Here is a 22,646-nt window from a genome sequence, read left to right as displayed (position 1 = left end):
AAGACTCTGAAAATATACCTGAGAAGAAGCTGCTTTAAAGAAACCTAATGTTAACTTCCAAGTGAGAAGATATCCCAAAACAAGGCAAAACTCATCACTCAGGGGTTGAATTACTGCAAATTCTCCAACTGGAATGCATTCCAGGATGTTTTCTAGCAAGAGTTCTTGAGTGGCCAGGATAGACATAAGAGCTGCTGGAGGTGATCTGTGGAAAAATATTATCTGGAACAGTAAACTCAAATCTTGAGCACAGCATGAACTGAATTTAAGTTCATAGCCTTCCTAGAGAGTCATGAAAGTAAAGCCATGCATGCAGAACATAAAATAAGCCTTTTATTACAAGAAAATTTACTCTTTAAAAAATTTCTTCTTTTTCCCTGAATGGGAGAGTTGGTGCTTTTATCTTCTTAGGAGACAAATTTAAACTGAATGCTGATCACTTCATATGGGAGTGGTCTATGCCTGATCTGATTTAACGTACATCATGGATAGCCGCTTTGCTTGCTTTCTCTGGAGTCACACCAACAAATGAGCAACTGAACAATGATCTCCTAATCACTGTTGGCTCTAGGTTGAAAAGCCTTTTGCTTCTCTGCAGTTAGGAAAGGTATTAATCATTGGGCTGAGGTTAAAAAGGAGTTTTAACCAGTTACTGCATTCCCTCTTCAAACCAGAGAATTCACGGGATTCAAGCTGTGTAAAACACAGACTTAATTTTTTGTTATGTTTCAAGTAGCTGAAATTACCTGTGCAGATACATCCTGAATACAAGTAAAAATTTGCTAAGATTTCCTAATATACAGCATTTAGTCCAGTAACTGCACCTAAAAACAACTGCAAATACTGTCTCCAGTTTTAGTACAAAGGACCAAAATATTTAATATTCTAAATATTTATAACCTTATTGTCATAGATAACCTTATTGTCATAGCTATGCAATTTTTTAACATCTCCTACTGACAGCTACTCTGCTGCAAACTTCAAGCTTTTAACACATTTTAAAAATATGGAAGACAGTCCTACAAAAAGTGAGGGAAAAAATACACACAATGCCAATTCCTCCTCTTCATCACCATAGGACTTGAGATCTTCATCATCAAATTTAGGCAATTCAGGCATTAATCTATAGAAATATGGAAAGGAAATCATCAGGTTTAATTTAAAAATAATTTTAATAAACTATTTTAATATATGTGATGCATAGTTCTTTGCTTATCAGCATCAACATTTTGACAGACAATAAAATAAAGGCAGTTATTCCTTAACAACAACACAGAATCTTTCAGAAACATGCCACCATCTTTGGTCAAAAGCGACAGCCAACAAGCATGTATCCTTGCTCACTTCTCTTTCCAGACCTCTTACTTTTCCTGAGCCATGCTAAAATAAAATTCTCTATCAGAATAAAGCTATTGCAACTTTATGCCTCAGTATAAGTGAAAGATAATGGTGGCTGGCTTAAGCCATCTGCCTTGCAATTGCATTTTGGGGAGCCAAATGCACAAATGTTACAAATTCTGTATTGTCTCTCTGGGTATTAGAAATATCCAAGAAGTTCACAGCAATATTACCTATCTGTATTTACTTTCTTACCTAAATGAATGAAAATAAAAATGTCATACTATTTAATGGTAGTGTCAGGCCCAGATAAAACCTGGAATTTTTCAGTATACATTTTAGGATTCCATGAGTGCTAAAATAAGGGCTGAAAATAAATACCTTTCTTAAGTCTGCTAATACAATTAACTTTAGCATTCATTGTTTTATATAGTGTCCTCCAAAAAAGAACACGAATTGCCCAGTTGAGGATTTTCTCCCATAATGGAACATGATTTTGCTACAAGTGCATATTCTATAGCACATACTGCATATTTTTAAGAAAAGGGGCAGGAGGGTTGAGAGGCAATGAGAGTGAAAAATTTGTTGCTTCTTACTTATGCAGCATATGGTAGACAGAAACCTGTACAGGTCGAGCCCGGAAAAGCAATAACGGACAAAGTGTGTTCAGTAGAGTCTGGAGTTTATCTGGAAGATTTGTCTTCTGGCCTGCAACCAACTTCAGTGGCAGCTTATGGTTTAAGAACTGGTCCTTTGAGATATAAGTTAGAGCTTCACCCAAAGATGATAATACAGCGTTCTGAAAAGAGCTTTCTGATGCATTTTTGGTTTCTCCTGTTTAAAAGAAAACAAGCTGTGATGCAGAATGTATGGATGATACCATAAACAAGTTCTGCTGGAAACAACTCAAGATTGCACTTGACAGGTTCCATCTAATCTTAACAATCTCTGTTATATGCAATCACTTTACTAATTAACACGTAAGTGTTAAACAAACTGAGTTGTTATAAACTCTATTTACATTATATTCCTGTAAATTCAAAAATGTGGCCTGTTCAGTTCTATTTCAAAACAGCCTGGCTGTTATCCCCTTGTCATATACTTGCCTGTGATTTTCACCAACAAGGGTAACAGCAAATTGTGAATTCCCTCAGAAAAGAATTCCTTCCATTCACTGACCAAGTTCTTAGGAAGAACAGTATTGTCAGGAACTGCAGCCTCAAAGTAAGCGCTAAGGGCAGATGCCAAGTCACAACTGACACAAGCAAAAATCTGCACAAGCGGGATATGGTAAAGCAAACGGCTTTCACTTGTTGTCTAGGAGGAAATAAACACAGAGGAAGATTCCTTAACCATAAATTTGCTTTAAAATATGTTTCACATTTCCTGTCTGCAACAGAAAGTATAATTTCAAAGACAATTAAATTGCAAGAACCATTCGAAAATTCTGTGGGTCGGGTAGGTTGGGTTAAAAATAGAAATTGTACTTCAATAGGACTACCTGAAATTAATTCCCAAGTCTCACCAACATTAGAAACATGGATTGTTTCCATTATATAACCTTCCTTATAATGACAAAAAGAAAATTCAATGGACAACATACTACTAAAAACTGGAAATTACTGAAGTGGCTATCAGGCGAATATTTCCTCTCCCCCAACACAGCTGCTTTCATTTTATCTTTCTTCTTACTCATTCTGTCAGAAAGGAGTATCATTATCAATTAAAAATATTCCCTACTTAGTCTACACAACAAGATTTTCTTACAAGTTTGTTGTTTGTTTTTAAACAAAATACATAGTTTTAAGGCACATACCATTAGGTAAGATTATTCCTGAGACCAAGAAAGGTCACATGAAATTTCCAGCCTGCCCTTCTGAATGCACAGGTGACAGAGAGTGACAGATTCTGTATATTTATTTGATTAATCAGTAAGTAGTCATCTGACTACTAACATTACTGTCCTCTTTCCTAACAGCATTAGAATATAACTTTGATACTTCATGTGATCAGTTAGATATTGAAATGTAGACATTGCTTTTCATTCAGCTGATTTTGATGTATCATGTTAATCTATGTTTTAAAGAAATATTATTTTTCAAGATAGAGACCTACAGCAGATACATTTCAAAATTATTCTCCAATTACCAATACCATTATTAAATATCGTATTACTTGAAGAGTGAGCTGATTTTATCTCCATACACAAAAAGAAACAGGACAGTATAACTGCTTGTGCTTTTAAATCTTTGTCCAAAGTCCAACATAAACTGGATTTTGTGCAATTCTACTTATCATTGTGTCAAGAATTTGGCTGAGATTACAGTGTCATTGCCATATTCAGGGAATAATCAAAAAGGTAAGTATATTAAAAGTGAAGATCCTTCCATATTACCTCTAACCAAGCCAGCATGGAGCACATCAAGAAGTCCCACTCATTATCAGCCAAAGGAGCTGAAGAATATTTCAGCAACAACGGAAGGTAACGCATCAACTCAATGTTGAAACCAAGCAATTGAGCACTTGCTTCTTTCAGACTGCTGTAATAAAAATACAACCAAAGCTTACATAGATGCATATTGCAGACCTGAGTATTCATATTCTTGCCTTCACTCCTCCTCACAGGACAAATTTGTCTGGCACCACAATGCTATGTCCTGTGTGCTTTTGATATTCTGTCTTTCAAAGGTAGAGTGCTACATTAGCTTCCAAGTCTAAAGAGGATTCCTAAATTACAGATTCATACATTTCTACAATTTAAACATTTGCTTAATCAATATACTTACATAAATTAGGAGTGTCAGCAATTTTAATTAAATCAATGCAAGAAAAATAATCATTTTAAAGTTACCAATTTAGGAAAAGTTATTAGCCCTCAAGTGTCCAAATACTATATCTTATATATTATAGGTTTAGATTAGCAGGAAGAAATTCTTCCCTGCGAGGGAGACCTTGGCACAGGTTGCCAGAGGAGCTGTGGCTTCCCCATTCCTGGAAGTTCAAGCCCAAGTTGGACAGATCTTGGAGCAAATTGGTCTTATGGAAGGTGTCCCTGCCCATGGCAGGGGTTGGAACTGGATGAGCTTTAAGGTCTCTTCCAACCCAGAACACTCAATGGTTTTATGATTATTTTGGAACTTTGTTACCTGGATTTTTCTCACTATAGTCAAAAAAGATAATCTCAGTATATTTTCGTTCTTTGCTGGAAGTTTTCAAGTTACATTTTTGGGTCCAGACCTTTAAAGGCAGCTAAGTCTGGTATGCAAGTTTTTTTCCTGCTACCAAAATAAGCAAACAGAACTTGGAACTGAACATCCAGCAACACCTGCAAAAGTTGGTCAGTTCTGAATACATTTGAAAACAGTTGACATCTTTCAAAAGCATTTACAAAGCTCCTCAGTCTCCCAGCCTTCCAGGTACTTTTGTGCAGTATGAGTTACTGATATACTAAGCCAAGGTTTTTACAAAAGCTTAAATATGTAATATTAGAGCAGTAGATGGCAATTGTACAGATTGATTTTATTTGAATTAATTATTTGAATTAGTCTGTATTTTTAAACACTTGTCTTAGAAATAAGAAAAAAAGTCAAATTATCTCCAAGTTGCACCTACCAGCTAAAGAGAAAGCTGTCCTCATTATCATTTTTCCAAGATATTATGATTTTCAATACTGCAGGTAATAGATGATCACAATCAATACTTCTATCCTTCAAGCAGGTGTTCAAAATGGAAAGACACCCAAATGCTCCTGTGACATAATAAAATGTAAACTCAATAGTCTTAACTATCAAGACAAACATTAGAATGTGTGTCAATAGAACTTCATTTTAATATTGTAAGACAGTTTGGATAATACCTAAGCTTTTTTCTTTGAACACTTAATCCACAAATGTCATTGTTAAATCAAAATACAATATCTTACCAAACTTTTAAAAATAAACAGCTCCTATAAGATAAGGTGATAGATTATAAAATCTAAAAAATGAAAATACCTGCTAAGATTGAAATTTCTTTGTGCTACTAAAAATACAGTAAGCTAAGCAATAATTTGGGCAGATAATGAAGACAATGCAACTGAAAGTTTTGAATTCTAATATTATTGGAATGTTAATTGGAGTTCTAGTCAGAATGTTAATTTTTACTTTTAGAGGGAAGTACAACTGTTGCATTAGTACTGTTTTCCATTTTTAAGAACTGTATTTATATTGATTTCTTGGAGAAAATGAACATTTCCAACAAGCACAATGGCAAAAAAAAAAGGTAAAGTATCACATATGCATAGCAAAACCAACCAAAGAAACTCCTGCTTCACTTAAACAAGTTCAGCAGCAATTTTTTTCAGCTGCTGAAAAGAAAAAACACCATTGGAATGGTAAGCCTACAACCTACATCCCGCTTAATGTGAATTTGGACATATACGTTCTGCTCAGGAATACCTAGAAAACAGAGAAGTAGTAGAAGGGAAGCACCAATTACAAATAAAAGGCCTCCAAAACAGAGGAGGAGTGAGGATTCTTCCATTTTCTTCTGTTCAAAGTTTCACAGACACATTTGTTTGCCTCACTGGTTCAATTAGAAAGCCAGAAAGCCTCAACTAAGTTGAAAGAGTAGAAAACTACCATGGTAGAGATACTTAATATTTCTCTCAATTTCTGCATGTCACTAACACTGATCATTTTCACACCTGAAGAACATCCATTTGAAGAACTCATCTGAAATCCTAAGAACACTGCCAAGGGACAGATGTCCACAGTTTAAAGTAACCAAAGATAGGTTTTTCCAATTTAAGTAAGTACAGTTCTGTTACAAAATAAAAACCATACATTTCAGTTTTCATATAGACTGATCAATAAGAGTAGACACAAGTACAAACAAAAGCAGTAAGGGACAAAAACACAAAGGACTTTCCTCTTAAATTACGTGTAATCCATACAGATAGAAGGACTGTATGTGAGCATTTCCAGTTTTCTTGAAAAGCAGCAAGTTTGTGAAAACTTACACCCAAATAGAGTGGCTGTAGACCCAAAATAAGTGGCTATATTCAAAGCAATATCATAATACATCTCAACTTTATCTTAGGTAATTTTCCACAGCTGCAGACATATAATGTAGTGCAGTTTCAGTTGGAGGAGTTACTAAAAAATTTTATGTGTGTAAACTGTGAAAGAGTTCTGGGCAAACTATCTAAAGACTATCATGACCAGCTGACAATAGCAGTATTTTTGCATGCTGTGTAAAGCATAAATGGTTCACTGAAGTACAGTGACATCAGGATGCTTTTAATAACAGCCTAAGTCTTTTCATTTTAATTTTGTATCTGGCAGTAAGGCTTGTACTTTCTGAATGAGGCAGAAAATTATTATGCCAGTCTACAAGAAATAGGCAAACTGAGAAAGCATTTTTTATAGGAAAAACGATATTATAATAAGTATGTTTTATCTAAAACCAAACTTTATTACAAAATAATGTTCTTAAATTCTGATGAACTACACTGAGGTAAGAACATACTCACCATCAGTGCTGGAAAGCTCTGTCTGTGTACATGTCATAAGTTTGGCCACACAATGGAAGACAAGTTCCCTCTTTTCTTCCTCAATTAAGAAAGATGATAAACACTGAAGTGTATGCAATCTGCCCTCTGTTAATGGAAGAAACCTATTCATACAAGCAAAACACCAACAATGAAAGGAACGCAAAAGCTGAACTAGGAAACAAAGTATCAGTTAGTTCGTAATGAGGCAATATCCTCTGACATAACTAATTCCACATGCTAAACCAAGTTTGACTTTCACATGCCGTACACAAGTATCTTCATTGCCAGCCTTCAGCTGTCAATGGTCAGAATCAGGATCATTTCACACTATCAACATTCACAACAAACTGCAGGTTTATAGGCAGCAGTATTAAGATACCCTTCTGCTGTCTTGAAAAGTTCTTTCCTTTCCCAGGATCCAGCATTCTCAGCACGGACCACTTTGGCCATGGTTAAGGACCAGAGTCTTCCATGTTCCTCTGATCTTCAAAGAAGAAGAAATACCCTGGTTAATATATACAGATGCTCAGGGCTCACCACAAAAGCATTTGGATGCATTCTGAATCAACACACATATGGAAATACAGTGGCACTCCATACAATACAAACTGTGAAAACAGAGCTAAGAGTTGTTTCACTTGTTCTTACATACCTGTCAAATATAGTTTGCTGCAGGTTAGCTGTACTACTCAGAGTACTGAACTCCTCATATGTTATGTGCATCTCTTCTAACATATGAAGATATTCCAGAAGCAGATAAGGAGGATTCTCCAATTCTTCAATCCATTGTAGCGAATATAACAGTTCTGCAACTAATTAAATAACAGATGTTGTTTATAAATGACTACTGACTTGCATAAGCAAGAAGTTTCAGGTCAAGATTTTGTTGATTTTTTAAAATATGTTTTTAATTCAATAAAGATATTATTTTTACATGCAATCTCAGATGGTTCAGAGCATGAACTGAATATTTGCCATTTTATCATAACATACAAGAGAAAAAAAGCTACAGTAATCTGTTCTAGATAGTCAAGAAATTTTAAAGCAAATTAAGCATGACATGACTCCCCTCTGTTCTCCCCCTTTTCTTTAACATATATTTCTTGCAGACAACGCAGTCAATACCTAAGTCCAGAAGAAAACCAAGTAAATGTCATAAGAGTTAGCACGTAGTTCCTTCATCAGCTTACAAGACCCACACTACACAATTACACTTCTCATCATGGCAAGAATTCTGGAGATAGAATTGTTAATTTGATAATGCTGCATTTAATTTGAGTATTCTTGAAAATAAAAGGAAACTAGATTCCACCTCATGGAATTAAGAAAAGTTGTTGTCTCAAACTATGTTTACATTATGGTTAAACCCTCAAGGGAGGGATACAGTTCTTGTTGCTCACTCATGCCAATGCACAGTGTGTTTTGGCAGTGAACATATCTGAAGTTTTAAAAATTCATACTTCTCCCAGTTCAAAGTTCTATTGAGACAGGATGTATATAACCAAAAGAGGTCCCACGAATATAAAAACTACTTTTAAAGAAGACCTGAACATTAAAAAAAAAAGAAAGGAAAAAAGGCAACAAAAGGTAAAGGGATAATTTCTCATACCTGTATGCCAAACTTTAACTATGCATTTCTAATTTTCAATTCAGGTTACAACTACTACAAAATAAAATTCCTTTAAGTTTTACCATTGTAACTTACTTATATTATCAATTTCCTTTCTTTCAGAGTCATGATTTCCATGGACTACACGATTTTTCAGTTGAAGTAGTACTATTTTACTTAATAAGGCTGAAGTACACAGATGGCCTGGAAGTTTAGTTGTGCCACACAGCTTGACACTTGATCCCAGAGGTTCACAATTCATACTAAGCCTTCCTTCCAAAAGAGGCTTGTGCATCCACTGTAATATGTGCATAAAAAGAGTATGAAAAAATACTTTGATGTGTTTAACCTTGAAAATTCAGAATTATTAAGAAACAAACATGAAACATACACATTCATATCAAAAGCACAATGGTGAGGATGACCCACTCCAGTATATTAAAAACCCAATCGTACAGCAGTAATTTGGAATTGTACTGCTGCTCAGAAACAAATACATTTCTTTAGAACTCTATGTATTTTACAAGAAATTATAGGGTTACTGGTGGCTGCACAGGAAATTTATGTCCTTCCCCACTCTCTATTCTATGCATGTCAGCATTCTGTTAAAAGATAGCAAACCACATTCTTCTGCAGCTATTTGTGTCTTTCACAAAATTAATCCTTATGAAGAATTAACTTAGAGATAAAAACATCTTCACAATGTATACTCTGTCAGATAAAATTCCTGAACTGTAAAGCAAGTTGCTGGTGTTCTGCGCAGAAAAGGGTAGTTTAATGGATTTTGATTTTTCTCCAGTAGTACTGGATGGGTCCATAAACAGAGATTTTATCCTCTTTATAGACAAAGGCTGACAAGAACCTCTGCACAAACATATGGTGCTCATAAGTGCAGTGCCATGTCATAAGAAATAAAGCTTACCACCCTAGGGGACAGAGGCTTGAGGAAAGACTGACCACCCTGTACAATCCATTAACATTTCCATACCTCAGAGCACAGAGATTCATGCAATTTCCCCCATTCAATTTTGTTCGGTGTCACATGCTCAACATAAGCTCTCACAAGACATCCAGACTGTTCACCAGCTTCCATGAGCTTCAACAACAAATCACTGACTGCAGAGATCAAAACCTGAAGCCTGAGAAAAGGAGAAAACACTGCAAACAAGTTTGGCACTATTCATTAAGAGCTACCTGCATATTTTCCATTGATACAATGCTCCATACTTGCTGTACCAGGGGTGGTATAAGTTTTGCTCTACCCACTGCCTCCAATAGGCTGAAAAGTCTCAGTAATACAGGTGTCAATTAAATAAAGGCTATTATAGCACTGATCCTGGTTTGTTTTGGAGAACAACACATTATGGAACAGATGTGAATCCCAATTACCTTTTAACATCCAAAGAGGAAGATTGAACTTGGTTCTTGACCCACAGTGCAGCTTTAAGCAAAAAGGTGCTCTGAGTGCCCTGAAGCTGATGCAGAAGTGAATTTATACCAGACATCCAAGTGTGTTTTAACTTGCATACAAGTACATCTATTATAGGGAAAAGGAAAAAAGAAAACAAAACAACAAGTAGACAAGCAAAACTATCACAAACAGGTAAACTCTAATTACAAACTACAGCATATAGCAACAATCACATGTCTAAAGGTCCTACAGTAGGAAAATAATTATCTTTTCTGTGGTTACATGCAAAAACCATCAAAGGCACATACACAGCTTTCTTGTTGAAGAGCAATTTTAAATTAACTGTGACTCACAGGTAAGATTTAATTCATTTGAGAATTAGAGTGATGTTCTTGTTGTCTGCTACCATATGTCCATACAGTCTTCAAAACTACATATCTCTCTACCAAAATACTGAACATTCACAATATCAACAGTCATTTATAAAGCAGCAGTGTTTTCCAAGCTAGTACTGTCCTACTTCACTTCTATGACAACACTGAAACATTGTATTTACTTGTATTAATTTCAGTAAATGCATGTATCAATTTAACACCCTCAAATTCTGCATTCAGAGAATATAAATCAGCATCTCAGATAAACATAAACATGAGACACTGGTAGAGAGAGGCATGGATCACAATTTGTCTGGGCAACCTGGCCAATATAAATGGTTTCAAAATGTTATCTGTAAAGAAGCGATTGTACACGTTTTTTCATAGACTCCCCAGATTGCAAAATGAACAAAAAAGTTCATTTGTTTTATTTCATAGACTTTAAACAACTTCTGTAACAGTCCAAAAAGTGTACAATATCATAGCCTCCAAGTTAGCTGATACTAACATTAAAAAAATCTTAAAAATCCTTGTAAACCTGTTCAGGACGTGATGCTTCGTATTAACTATGGGCACTGTAAATTAAAGCACAGATTTTCATGTCAGTTACAGCTGCAATTGCTCAATGTATGAGAAGCCAGTATTCTATCACATACTTTCATGATTCTGTTTCATGAAAAGGAAGAATTTATATGTAATCATCACCTGTGAAAAGCTCAGCTGAAGTTCTTTTTCCATATTACCTGTCAAGTATGTTGCATCCTGCCTCTGAGCACACAGCTGGAAGATGGTAAGGAGCAAGTCTTCTGAAGATGGCATTAGCAAACAGCCTTTCACTGAGCTGAAAAAGCTTGAGGCCACATCGCAGATGAAAGATACTGATGGTTCAGTATCTCCAGCTTGAGAAAGATCCTTTGCTTTAGACAGAGCTGCTTGAAGTTTATCAATAATCCTTTCAACAAAGGTTTCACCAATCAATGATTCTATTGGGCAGAGGAAAAAGACAATATGCTTTGATTGCTTGATAAACACGACCATGCAAAGATGTCATATTAATATAGACTAATTTGATTTTTATTAACTAATTTTGAATGCAAAATAAAGTGCAAAACAGTTTCAGTCTAATGGATACCTAAACTCTTCTATTTCACAGACACCAGCCAACATTTCACACTACTAAGTATCTTTTCTCTAAGCCAGCTGAAGCAGCTTTGAAAAAGGTATTAAAGATAGAGCAAGTGCAAAGTGATCCTTCCCCCATTTATGCCCTCCTAGCTTCTGGCAACCAACTGTGAGCCAAAGATCTCACTGTACTATTGCATATAGCCACAAACATGCTTAGATCCTTTTTCATGGGATACAAGCAAGCCAATCCCACTTCTCCTCAAACTCCACAGTATCCTGTGGCAATGAGTTCCATTATTTAATTATAAACTGCATGAAGAAGTATACTTTTCTCGGCCCTCAAGACCCTATCTAAGCATGTGTTAGAAATTCAAGTTCTTCCACTGAAAGAAACAATGATACATTTCTCATTATTTGCATTTTCTATACAAATTGCGATTTTACAACTTTTAAGCACAACCCCATCCTTAATCACTTCCACTAGAAACTGACAAATTCTAGTCTGTTTTCTTGCCTCCACAAGCAGGAGCCACTGCTTGTCTAACCATCACTGCCAGATTTCTTTGGGCATATTCTATTACATGTTTTTCAAAAGCATATAGAATATTGCAAGTGACCAAACTTGAACAAGAATATTGCAGTGACCAAAACTACATGCAGTATTCCAGATATTAGCAACATATTCAGTACATTGACTACATGCTATAATAATTTTCATTTGTCCTCTGTTCTTTTCACAGCAGCTCCTAATAAACTGTGTTCCTCTTTTACTACTCTTTTACAACCTGTCACTTACAGGGAAACACCACAATGACTGAAGATCTCTTTCTGAGTTTTACCGAGTCACAGTCTGTCATTGAATTGATACAGTTATAATTGTGTTCTTCCCATGTATACTTGTAGTATTTACTGGCTTTGGATTTCTTTTGTAATCTTTTGTATCAGTTAAGCATTCAGTATCACAACACACTGCTATGGATCTGTGAAGTTTCAGCAACAATTATCTTCCGTTCACTTATTTATCCTTTTTCCCCTTTAATTCCTTTCATCCTAGGCTACTGACCCATGAAAAGCTCTCCTATTCTCTCCAAGACAATTTGCTTAAGAAACTTAGATAAGAGACCTCATTAAAAAAATCCTTTTGGAAGTCCACATACTCTACTTTGGTTTTAATGACTAAGTCAAGAACCATCATAACTCCTCAAAATCTCTTAGGCTTCAATCAATATGATTTAAAAACAGGTCATCCACCACCCAGCAGAAAATGAGCTCAGGAGTGCCTCTGGCTCTAGAGTCAAAAAGCAAAGTCACTGGACAACCAGCCCTAGAACATCACACACTCACAAGCACATTTGTTGAACTCTCTGTGGAGAGAAGAAAGAGGTTTTCCTGATGGTCCTTTACATCAGAAGTCCCAGTAACAGAAAAAACAATCGTAGGACACCTTCAGGATTCCTTGTCTAAGAACATGCACCACAGTGAACTGCCTGTGAAACTTGGAAGCACTATGAATGTGCACAGCATCCACTGACACTGAAATGTCACCACAGGGATCAAAGTAAATAATGAGTTTACATGGAAAACATGAAGAAAAATTAACTCCCCTGGAAGTCTATATAAGATACTAAAATTGCAAACAAATTAAACAGGATGATATTAACAAATTAAATAGGATGCTATGAATAATAGCTATTAAGAAAAAAACCCGAATACATATACAGCATAAGACCACATACCGAGTTTTAAAGACATAAAAATAAATGGAAATGGCTGAAAAAAATTCAAAGATCCTATAAGAAAGCATTACTAAAACACCCATAGGTCCATAACAATTGATTTGGTATTCCAGTTTTGAAGGTAAATTTCACATGGTATGGTTTAAAAATTCACATTACAGCACATCAGCTGATAGATCAAGCTTACTTAAATTTTCCTCAAGTTTTCAAAACTTGCAAATCTGAATCTTCTCTTTGAACACTGCCCTTGTTTAGCAATGTGGACCAAAAAAATGGCACTACTGCTGCAAGTTAGTGTTTACAAAAATAAATAGTATGTAGTAAACTGGCTTAAGTATAAAAAAAGCCCAAAACTATGAAACAAAAACCCCAACGAAAACCAACCAATCAACAATAAACTACCGGGAGAAAGCCTAAATGTTCTACATGAAGTATTCTGGAAGATCCCAAATTCTTTCAATCTTATGCAAAGGGTTAAGTGCAGCATTTACACTTCATGAACTCCAAGGATTATATATGCTTACCACTTTTAACGTGCTGTGACAACACCAAGCTCAGAAGAGTCCACATTTCTGAAGAGGCTGATTCTGATGAGGCTGCTCTAGGTTTTAAGCCCAGGTGACACAGATCATCCGCCAGCAATACCAGTCTTTCTCCAAGCGTGTCTCCTTTCAGCCAGTCAGAGACTAAGGAAAGTTTCGCTGTGCCTGAGCATGCCTGGATCACAAGAAAAACTTTCCAGGAATCTTTTGAGGGTATTGAATAATAGAATGGTTTGGGTTGGAAGGGACCATAAAGATCATCTTCCAAGTTCCAATTTAAGTACCAACCCCCTCCCAGCAAACCAGGCTGCCCCAAAACCCATCCGACCTGGCCTTGAATACTTCCAGGGATGGGGCAGCCACAGCTTCTCTGTGTAATCCATTATTAACTATTAACTTTTATTACTAAGCACAAGATTAGTATGTCAAACTTGCACACACAGAGTGAGAATTACATCATCTGCCATAAAAAGCCTTCAGATTTTACATCTGTAACAACATCCCCCAACTTTCTTTTTGTCAGAGACCACAGCTTATGGCTGGGTCAGATCTCTATTGCAGAGTGAAACAAGTCACTTTCTGAAAATGCTTTCTTATGTTTCTCCTCCAATTATAGAGCCCTGGAAATTCCTACATTGGAGTTAGAAAAATAACTTCTGGATGACCGAGTTGGCTGAAATAAAATCTATTTACAACATAAAAACTGTTTACAGCACCTGAATTTCTTTAAGAAGAAAGAGAAGGTCACAAAAACTTTATTTTGCTGATGAGCCACTGTAAGTTAAAAAAAAATCACAAAAACTCAGTATTCCTAATATACACAGCATATGTGAAGGAAGATCCTGTGGTCTATGTACCGGACCGTAAGTCAAGTGTTATGAGTTCTTGTCCAGAAATTCATCATACACTTCCTATTTCATCCCATCCCAACTTAAATGTCAGTTTGTCAATATTCAGCGGAAAAAATCGAATACTACCTTTCCCTTATAAGCACCTTGTAGGGATGATGATATAAATAATAATTTTAATTATTGGTCTAATCCCCAGCTCCATTCTGTCTAGCTTAGAATAGATGATCCACAAATCAGGAATCCCTCTGGCTCACAAAACAAACTGATCAAAAACAGATGGGACAAAGATTTTTTTGTTTTGGCATCATCATTTCATTTTTAAGAATGTCCCCAGATTTAAGTGCATTTAAATCAAACACTACTCTAAAACTGTAAGATTTTCAAACTATGGAAATTACCACTACAAACACATATGAGTCTCAAAGCTAACATCAGAGAATTATTAAAAATTACACATAACAAGAACAAAGAAAAATCTTAATCTTACCTTTTGAATTATCTGGAGAAAAATAACCCACTTAAGATTCATCTGAAAAGAAAAACAAAATTCCCCAATATTTAATAAAAATCTTTGCTGACTAGGAAGAAATAATGCCATTTTATCTGTTCTGTAGGCATAAGTAGAAACTGATAAAATTCAGTAACAAAGTTATTGATTGCATAATTTTTGTCTTGTAAATCTTTCCCACAAAATTCAGTAAGGGACTGTATACAAAAGGCTATCAATGACTACTATTAAAGTACACTGTATAAAGAACCAAGAGGAGAGAAATTCTGATGATACTTTTTAAAAATTATTTAGACCATATAGAGAAGGATAGAACCTTTCACCCCAACACTATCATGTCCAACTTTCCAAAAACTATCTTCCTTATGCTGAACTTAACCCAAATTCATGTAGAATTATCATCCATGCAACAGTGCCAAAATAAAATTATTAGTGAACCACAGCCCACAAAAACAGTAATGACTGACAAAAATTAACATCATGTACCAGTCATACCTTTACTAAATCATCAAGAATGACTTTCCTTTCATCATTATTGTTGCAACAATGAAGTACACTGTATAAAATATCAACCAGGAAATGGGTGTCTTTTCTCCAGTCTTCTTTCAGCCAGGTTATTAAATTCAGATACAGAAATTGTACAGATGGACTTCGGTTATGAGCTTTCACTTCATTTTGGGATTCAGCTTGAGCAGGACTTACATTATTTCCCTGCTCTAAAAGTACTTGGAAAACTCTGTTTGAGGAAAAAGTGTTGAGCAGGGTAGAGAGAAAGTTCAAATGCTGTTCTGACTTCTGTTCATTGACATACACAATGCTCAGCTCGGCCAGGTTGCAGACTAAGTTCTCTAGAGGTTCTTTCCTTAGACGTGACATTTGCTGCAAGTCAGCTTGAATTTCAGAGTCACCATTTCTAACTTCCATGAGCTTTCGACTCTCAGTGTTCCTTTCAAATTCATTCTCATCTGTAAATCTGATTTTTAGAGATTTTCTATTGTTTGGTTTCATAGCACTCTTCGGATTATGAAGAATTTCTAGCATACCAGATATGGCAAACAGTAATTTCCTGTCAGCATCCAATCTATCAACATGAAGTATACACATTTTTAAAAGATGGCCCCAAAAATCTGTCAACAGTTTCTGGAAAACTTCATCTGTGCCATCATCATTGGAGAGTTCTGCTTTAGCTTCCCAGGAACTCAGCATTTCTGCTGTTTGATAAAACAATGGTCCACTTTGTAACTTGGGCTCCTTAAGTACGGCACTGACAAAAGGAATTAACTATAAAGACAAAAAAAATGTATTAAAGAACAGTGATCCAATTTATAAAACCATTTTATTCTTTATAATACCAAGAAATTATATAATTCTGAAAAACATTCTGGAAGCAACTCTGCAAATATCAGAATTATTTATGTTTGAACATTTTATAAAAACATACAGGATGGGAGGCACTTTTTTCCCCCATAAATATAACTTCAATTGCACAGTAAAAAGGATGATTTCATAGGAAGAAAAAAATCCCTAAATTCAGTACCTTTACTTTTGCTACACATCACTCTCTACAACTTCCTGAAAGGAGGTGGAGGTGGGTCTCTTCTGCCGTATCTCAAGTGAAAGGATGACAAGGAATGGCCTTAAATTGCAGCAGGGAAAATTCAGACCAGGTATTGAAAAAAAAAAATCAATGGAAATGTGGTCAGGTATTGGAATAAGTTGCCCAGGGAGTTGGTGGAGTCACCAGCTCTGGAAGTGCTTAAGAGACACCTGGATGAGACTCTTGGGCACATGGTCTGGGGGTGATTTTTGGTGGTGCTGGGCTGACAGTGAGACTGGATGATCATGTCTTTTCCAGCGCTGACAATTCTGTGTGGTTTTTTTCCATAAAATCTAGGGAAAATCTCAACAGAGAAGTAAATCCTCACCTAAAATTCACATTTCTCTTTAATTTTGACTTATTAAATGCACACACAACAATATTCAGTATTTCTGATTAATACCTGGTCACATATAAGCATTTGATGAACCTGGCTTTGGTCTTCTCCTTTCTGTAGTACAGCAAAGCACAGACACTCCATAAATGCAGTTATAATTGCTGAACTTTCTGAAGGACTGGCTATTGTCCTCTCACTTGACAGCCTGTGAGAAGACACAGAAGAAACCAAGTAACCCAGTTTTCAAGAAACCCAGTATGAATGTTATCAATGTACCCTGAATTACCTTGTTCTGATCCAGACACCAGTATGAGAATACAGGATCACAGAGTCATTTACAGGAATCAGATAAAAATAAAGTCAATTTAGAAAGTTGATAAACCCAAGAATTTAGCAGAATCCATATCAATGAAATTCTTCATTCAGTCTTAGCTTCAGAAAAAACAGATCTACATAAACAGAGAAACCATATACAGCCTAGCACACTGTCTCCTGTTTGAGCTGGCTGTCAAAACTCTTTTGCAATTTTCCACACAATACACAGAAGTTCAGAGAATGTGACTTTTTGTCATTACAGGGGAAAAAAAAGAGGAAGAAAAAAAAAAGAGGAAAAAAAAGAAAGCCACTTAAAGACAGTCTCCCCAGTTTTGAGTTGGAAAACCTGCAATTTCTTTGCTTTTTAATGAATATTAGATCACACGAATGATCACAGAAATATTACAATCATTACTACATGTAATAAAATTCTATACACTTTTCAAACAAACCCCTACATAACTCTCTTCTCCAAGAGCTCTGCTAATTTTCACACCAACATCAGCAGAGAACTGAATTTGTTTTTCATTTATTTTTTAAATAAATTAAATTTCAGCATTTCGTAAAATAATTTCTATATCCTTTTGAGTATGCAATGCACAGGTGCACATTTAAATTACATTTGATAGAAAGGTGGTTTTGAGGTATTTTAAAGGCACAAAGTACAAGCAGTTTCATCCTTTAAAAATGAGTATCACAAGAATTACAGTTTGTGCACAAAGGAAATGTCACTATCACAAAGTTAATCCCCTATGTAAGAATTACACACTGGTGAGAAGAGTGTGATTCCTAAGAGTTACTCTTAATTATAATAATGTTCCATATTCAAATTTGTCATGGAATAAACACAAGGCTTTGACAAGGAAAGATAAGAATGCTTCATGTAAGGAAGATACCGTAAAATCAAAAGGAAAGCTGAAGGTTTAAAATGACAGGAACAGCCACAAAGGACTGACTCCAGTTTTGGATTTTGAAAATAATTTTAAAAATATAATCTCATTTATCTTCAAGTGCTTAAAGATTAGTTTCTTTGTTTCCAAACGTAAAAGAGACTGATTCCAAAGAAATAAATTTGTGGTCCATACCCTTGAATTATAGAGCTGAAAAAAACTCTGAAGTATTCCAGCTTCGGTTCCACAACGTCAGGAGGCACCTTGCTAATGAAGGGCAGGAGGTTTGGGTAGATAACAGTAGCTAATCCTTGCCCACCTTCTCGAAGCACTGTCCAGAGCTTTGGCAGAACTCCTTTTCTGGCATTTACATGACTCCAACAGTCCTACAGAAAGAAATTAACTTACTGTAAATTAAACAACAATATGTTGCCTCAGAAGAACCCCCAAGTTAGCCATTTAACCTACATCCCCATATTATAGTGAAACATGTCATTGTGAAATTTAAATTCTGTTCAGTTACTCACTTGCCAGTATCTTTAAAATCACTTTCTCCCTATTTTGGCTTGTGAAGTTAACATGATAAAACTATTTCTGCACTGTTTAAAATCAATTGACCTTTCTTAATAGCAACTGCAATTAAAGGTTTCTCTTTAATCATACTTTCATGATGCTTCATAGGAATCACTATTGTAATTAATACTGTATTTAATTTTAAGTTCTCATTATCAAGGTGTCCTGGGGTGACGTTATGATGCTTGTATATCCCCATTCATCTGTTCTGTGCCTTTAAGACCAGCACTGAAGAGTGGAAGTTTTGTTTGGGTTTCTCTTATCAGGACACAGAGACAAGCAGTAGACAGAGCTGTTTTTTTTTTTTACTTCCAGCTTTGGGCTTGCTGCTTTTGCTTGCTGCTTTTGCTTGCTGCTTTTGCTTGCTCTCTTTTTCTGCTCTTGCTTCTGCTCTGCTTTCTGCCTCTGCTTATTAGCTAGTTCTAGCTAAACAGTCCACATTCCTTCCTGGACTGTTTCTCCTCTCCTGTTCCTGTGACCATCTCGAACCTGCTCCGGACTGGGACCCGGGAACACCAAGGGTTCGGCTGCAGCGGCTGGCCCAGCACCGGAGGGACTGAGAACAGAGCAACCACCCCCGAAAGAGACTTTCTGATTTTGCCATCTTTCTCAGAGTGGTGTCATCGGGTATTGTTCATTTTGTGTGCTGGGGGGTGCGGGGCCAGTCAAATAAACAGGTTCTTTCCACCTCTCTCCGAGGAATTTTTTCCCGAACCAGTTGGGGGGAGGGGCCGTGTGGGTTTCGCTTTCTGGAGGGGCCCTCCTTTGCAGATTCTTTAACAAATTTGCCCTAAACCAGTACAAATCTTTGGCGCCCAAACGTGAGGTGAGAGAGAGAGTGGAAAAACCCTGTTTTGACTGCGTTTTGGCTGCTATTACTCTGTGTTCGTTTAAATCAGCTAATAGCCATGCTTTTTGGAATCATAATGTCTGTTGGGGTGAAGGTTTGCATGCATTTCTGGTCCCTAGGGTTTTTTGAGATTTTAATACCTCTCTGGTCCCTAGGCTTATTTTCCTATCCAGAAATAGCTTTAGTATTGCCCCTAATACGTAGTTTTTACATCAGAGGGGCTGTGACCAGAATAGCTATCCTGCTGGGTTTGGTGGCAATAATGTGCAAGAAGTTTATAAACATGCTGGGGTCTGCTCCAGATATGAATGGTTCATGGCTGTGGTTATGCATCCAGTTTGTCGCAGGAGGAGCAGGAGGGAATGAGCTTTTTCAGCCTCTGCTTTCCTCCTTCTCCTATGAATCAGTTGCATCACTAGTGAAGGATGTTCAGTTTCCCCTCAATGTTAAAGAAACCATCTTCCTGGTATTCAATCTGGTAACCTTCCTCTATACAGCCTGCTGCTTCTCTAGAATGAGGGCTGAGATTTCTAGACGGGCTGATGAGACCCCTGACTCAGGAGTAAACCCTGGTGTGGAAAATCCTAAGTGGTGTGGGAAATGGGAGGATATGGGCCAAATCCTGAAGGAATTCTCTGACCCTATAGTGTGGGATTTTCCCCATGAACAAATTCAGAACCCAGCTGAGGTGGGGAAATATCTGAAAGAGAAGTACCAGGATGAGCCTAAGGAGAGGAAGGTCATTGCAGTGAGCTGGGCCCTGGCATATGCTTATCGCACACTGCTAGATACTCTAGGGCAGCAGACAGAGGCAGGGGGGCAGGGAGATAAATCAGCAACTGTCCCGGTGACTCAGGCTGCAGCTAACACTCCAGGCTCGAAGCCAGCAGCTAAACCCATGGCTGTTGCTACCAGCACTAGAAGTGGGAAATGCACAGCCAAGACCAATCGACCAGTGGACGATGATGATGATGATGATGATGCAGGAGAAGGAACCTCAGTGCCTCCTGACGTAAAGTCAGGAGTCAAAGCAGCAGGTGCAAGATCAGATGCTAATACTGAGTCCTTCTCCCTGAAGGACCTTCGTGGCCTACGGAAGGATTACACTCGAAGGTCTGATGAATCCATAATTAGTTGGCTGGTCCGTCTCTGGGATGCTGCAGGCGAGGCTACCGTTTTGGATGGCACTGAAGCCAGGCATTTGGGATCCCTGTCACAGGATACTGTCATAGACCAAGGAATGATGAGGGGGGCTAACTCTCACAGCCTCTGGGAACGGGTCCTAAGAAGTGTGGCAGAAAGATACCTGTGTGCAGACGATCTCTATATGCAGCAGACTCAGTGGAAGACAATAGAGCAAGGGATCCAACGCCTGAGAGAAATGGCCGTGGCTGAGATTATCTTCTCAGATGATGTAACAACTAGGAACCCAGATTTAGTACCATGCACGTCTGTGATGTGGCGAAAACTCGTACGACTCGGGCCACAAGAATATGCTTCTTCCTTAGCCATCATGAAGAGGGATGAGAGGGGTGAGACTGTGCTTGACATGGCAAGGAAGCTCCGAGCATATGCAGATGCTGTACATGGCCCAACACATGCCAGAATCGCAGCGGTAGAAACACGTCTGCAGAACTTAGAGGATAAGATAGAGGAGAACCATAAGAAGCTTAGAGAGGAGATTAAAGAAGACCTTCTCCAAATTTCAGCAGTACAGATCCGAGGTTCCGGTATCCAAGGCAGACGTTTCCAAGATGGTGAGAGAAGATACACCCCACGAGCTGAGCTGTGGTTTTACCTGCGTGATTGTGGGGAAAACATGAGAAGGTGGGATAGGAAACCTACCGCTGTTTTAGCACGACGGGTGCGTGAACTGAAGGAAGCCACCAGGAGGAAAGCAGCTCCAGTTGCCCGTAGCCGAACGGCCAGGTACGATGATGATGACATGTCTGATCCCCTCGAAGGAACATCCAAAACATACACCCAGGGAAATAATGATAACCAGGCTTAGAGGGGCCCTGCCTCTAGCCAGGTAGAGGCCAGGGAAAATCGTGTCTTCTGGTCTGTGTGGATTCGTTGACCTGGCACATCGGAACCACAAGAGTATAAAGCTTTGGTCGATACTGGTGCGCAGTGCACGTTAATCCCATCAAGACATGTGGGGACAGAGTCTGTTTCTATTGCTGGTGTGACAGGGGGATCCCAGGATTTCACTTTGGTGGAAGCTGATGTGAGCCTAACGGGAAATGAGTGGAAGAAGCATCCTATTGTGACTGGCCCAGAGGCCCCATGTATTTTGGGCATAGACTACCTTCGAAGTGGGTACTTCAAAGACCCAAAAGGACTCAGATGGGCATTTGGAATAGCTGCTGTAGAGACAGAGGGCATCCAGCAATTGAACACCTTGCCTGGGTTGTCTGAGAATCCATCTGCAGTAGGATGCCTGACGGGAGAAGAGCAACGAGTGCCAATTGCCACTTCCATAGTGCATCGACGGCAGTATAGAACCACTCGAGATGCTGTGATCCCCATCCATAAAATGATCCGAGAGCTGGAGAGCCAAGGGGTGGTCAGCAAGACCCACTCACCCTTCAACAGCCCCATTTGGCCTGTGCAAAAATCTGAAGGAGAATGGAGATTGACTGTGGACTATCGTGCATTGAATGAAGTGACTCCACCACTGAGTGCTGCCGTGCCAGACATATTAGAGCTCCAGTATGAGCTTGAGTCCAAGGCAGCAAGGTGGTACGCCACTATAGACATAGCCAATGCATTTTTCTCCATTCCTCTGGCAGCAGAATGCAGGCCTCAGTTTGCCTTCACATGGAGGGGAGTGCAGTACACCTGGAACCGATTGCCCCAGGGGTGGAAGCACAGCCCCACCATCTGCCATGGACTGATCCAGACTGCACTGGAAAAGGGTGAGGCTCCAGAACATCTGCAGTATATTGATGACATCATTGTGTGGGGGAACACAGCTGCGGAAGTGTTCGAGAAAGGGAAGGAAATTATCCAGATCCTCCTGGGAGCTGGTTTCGCCATTAAAAAGAGCAAAGT

At 37.8% G+C, this 22,646-nt stretch overlaps 1 protein-coding gene across 1 annotated transcript in view; it reads right to left on the bottom strand.

Moving 5' to 3' along the window:
- LTN1 (listerin E3 ubiquitin protein ligase 1) overlaps positions 1–22,646 on the bottom strand; it is a 40,754-nt gene that overhangs the window by 7,624 nt on the left and 10,484 nt on the right. Inside the window, exons 8-25 of the mRNA XM_005492569.3 lie at positions 18,362–18,552; positions 17,028–17,166; positions 15,523–16,308; positions 15,007–15,048; positions 13,651–13,843; positions 11,009–11,248; positions 9,870–10,017; positions 9,469–9,619; positions 8,577–8,778; positions 7,524–7,683; positions 7,251–7,355; positions 6,851–6,993; positions 4,951–5,086; positions 3,734–3,878; positions 2,445–2,655; positions 1,935–2,172; positions 1,049–1,123; positions 19–205 (exon numbers count right to left, since the gene is read on the bottom strand). Coding sequence (XP_005492626.2) covers positions 19–205; positions 1,049–1,123; positions 1,935–2,172; positions 2,445–2,655; positions 3,734–3,878; positions 4,951–5,086; positions 6,851–6,993; positions 7,251–7,355; positions 7,524–7,683; positions 8,577–8,778; positions 9,469–9,619; positions 9,870–10,017; positions 11,009–11,248; positions 13,651–13,843; positions 15,007–15,048; positions 15,523–16,308; positions 17,028–17,166; positions 18,362–18,552 — 3,492 coding nt within the window. The remainder of the gene's footprint in view (positions 1–18; positions 206–1,048; positions 1,124–1,934; positions 2,173–2,444; positions 2,656–3,733; positions 3,879–4,950; positions 5,087–6,850; positions 6,994–7,250; positions 7,356–7,523; positions 7,684–8,576; positions 8,779–9,468; positions 9,620–9,869; positions 10,018–11,008; positions 11,249–13,650; positions 13,844–15,006; positions 15,049–15,522; positions 16,309–17,027; positions 17,167–18,361; positions 18,553–22,646) is intronic.

This window comes from Zonotrichia albicollis, chromosome 2 (assembly GCF_047830755.1).
Source record: "Zonotrichia albicollis isolate bZonAlb1 chromosome 2, bZonAlb1.hap1, whole genome shotgun sequence".
Taxonomy (NCBI): Eukaryota; Metazoa; Chordata; class Aves; order Passeriformes; family Passerellidae; genus Zonotrichia; species Zonotrichia albicollis.
The sequence above is the reverse complement of the archived record's forward strand: the minus strand, read 5'-3'. Positions and strand labels throughout refer to the sequence as shown.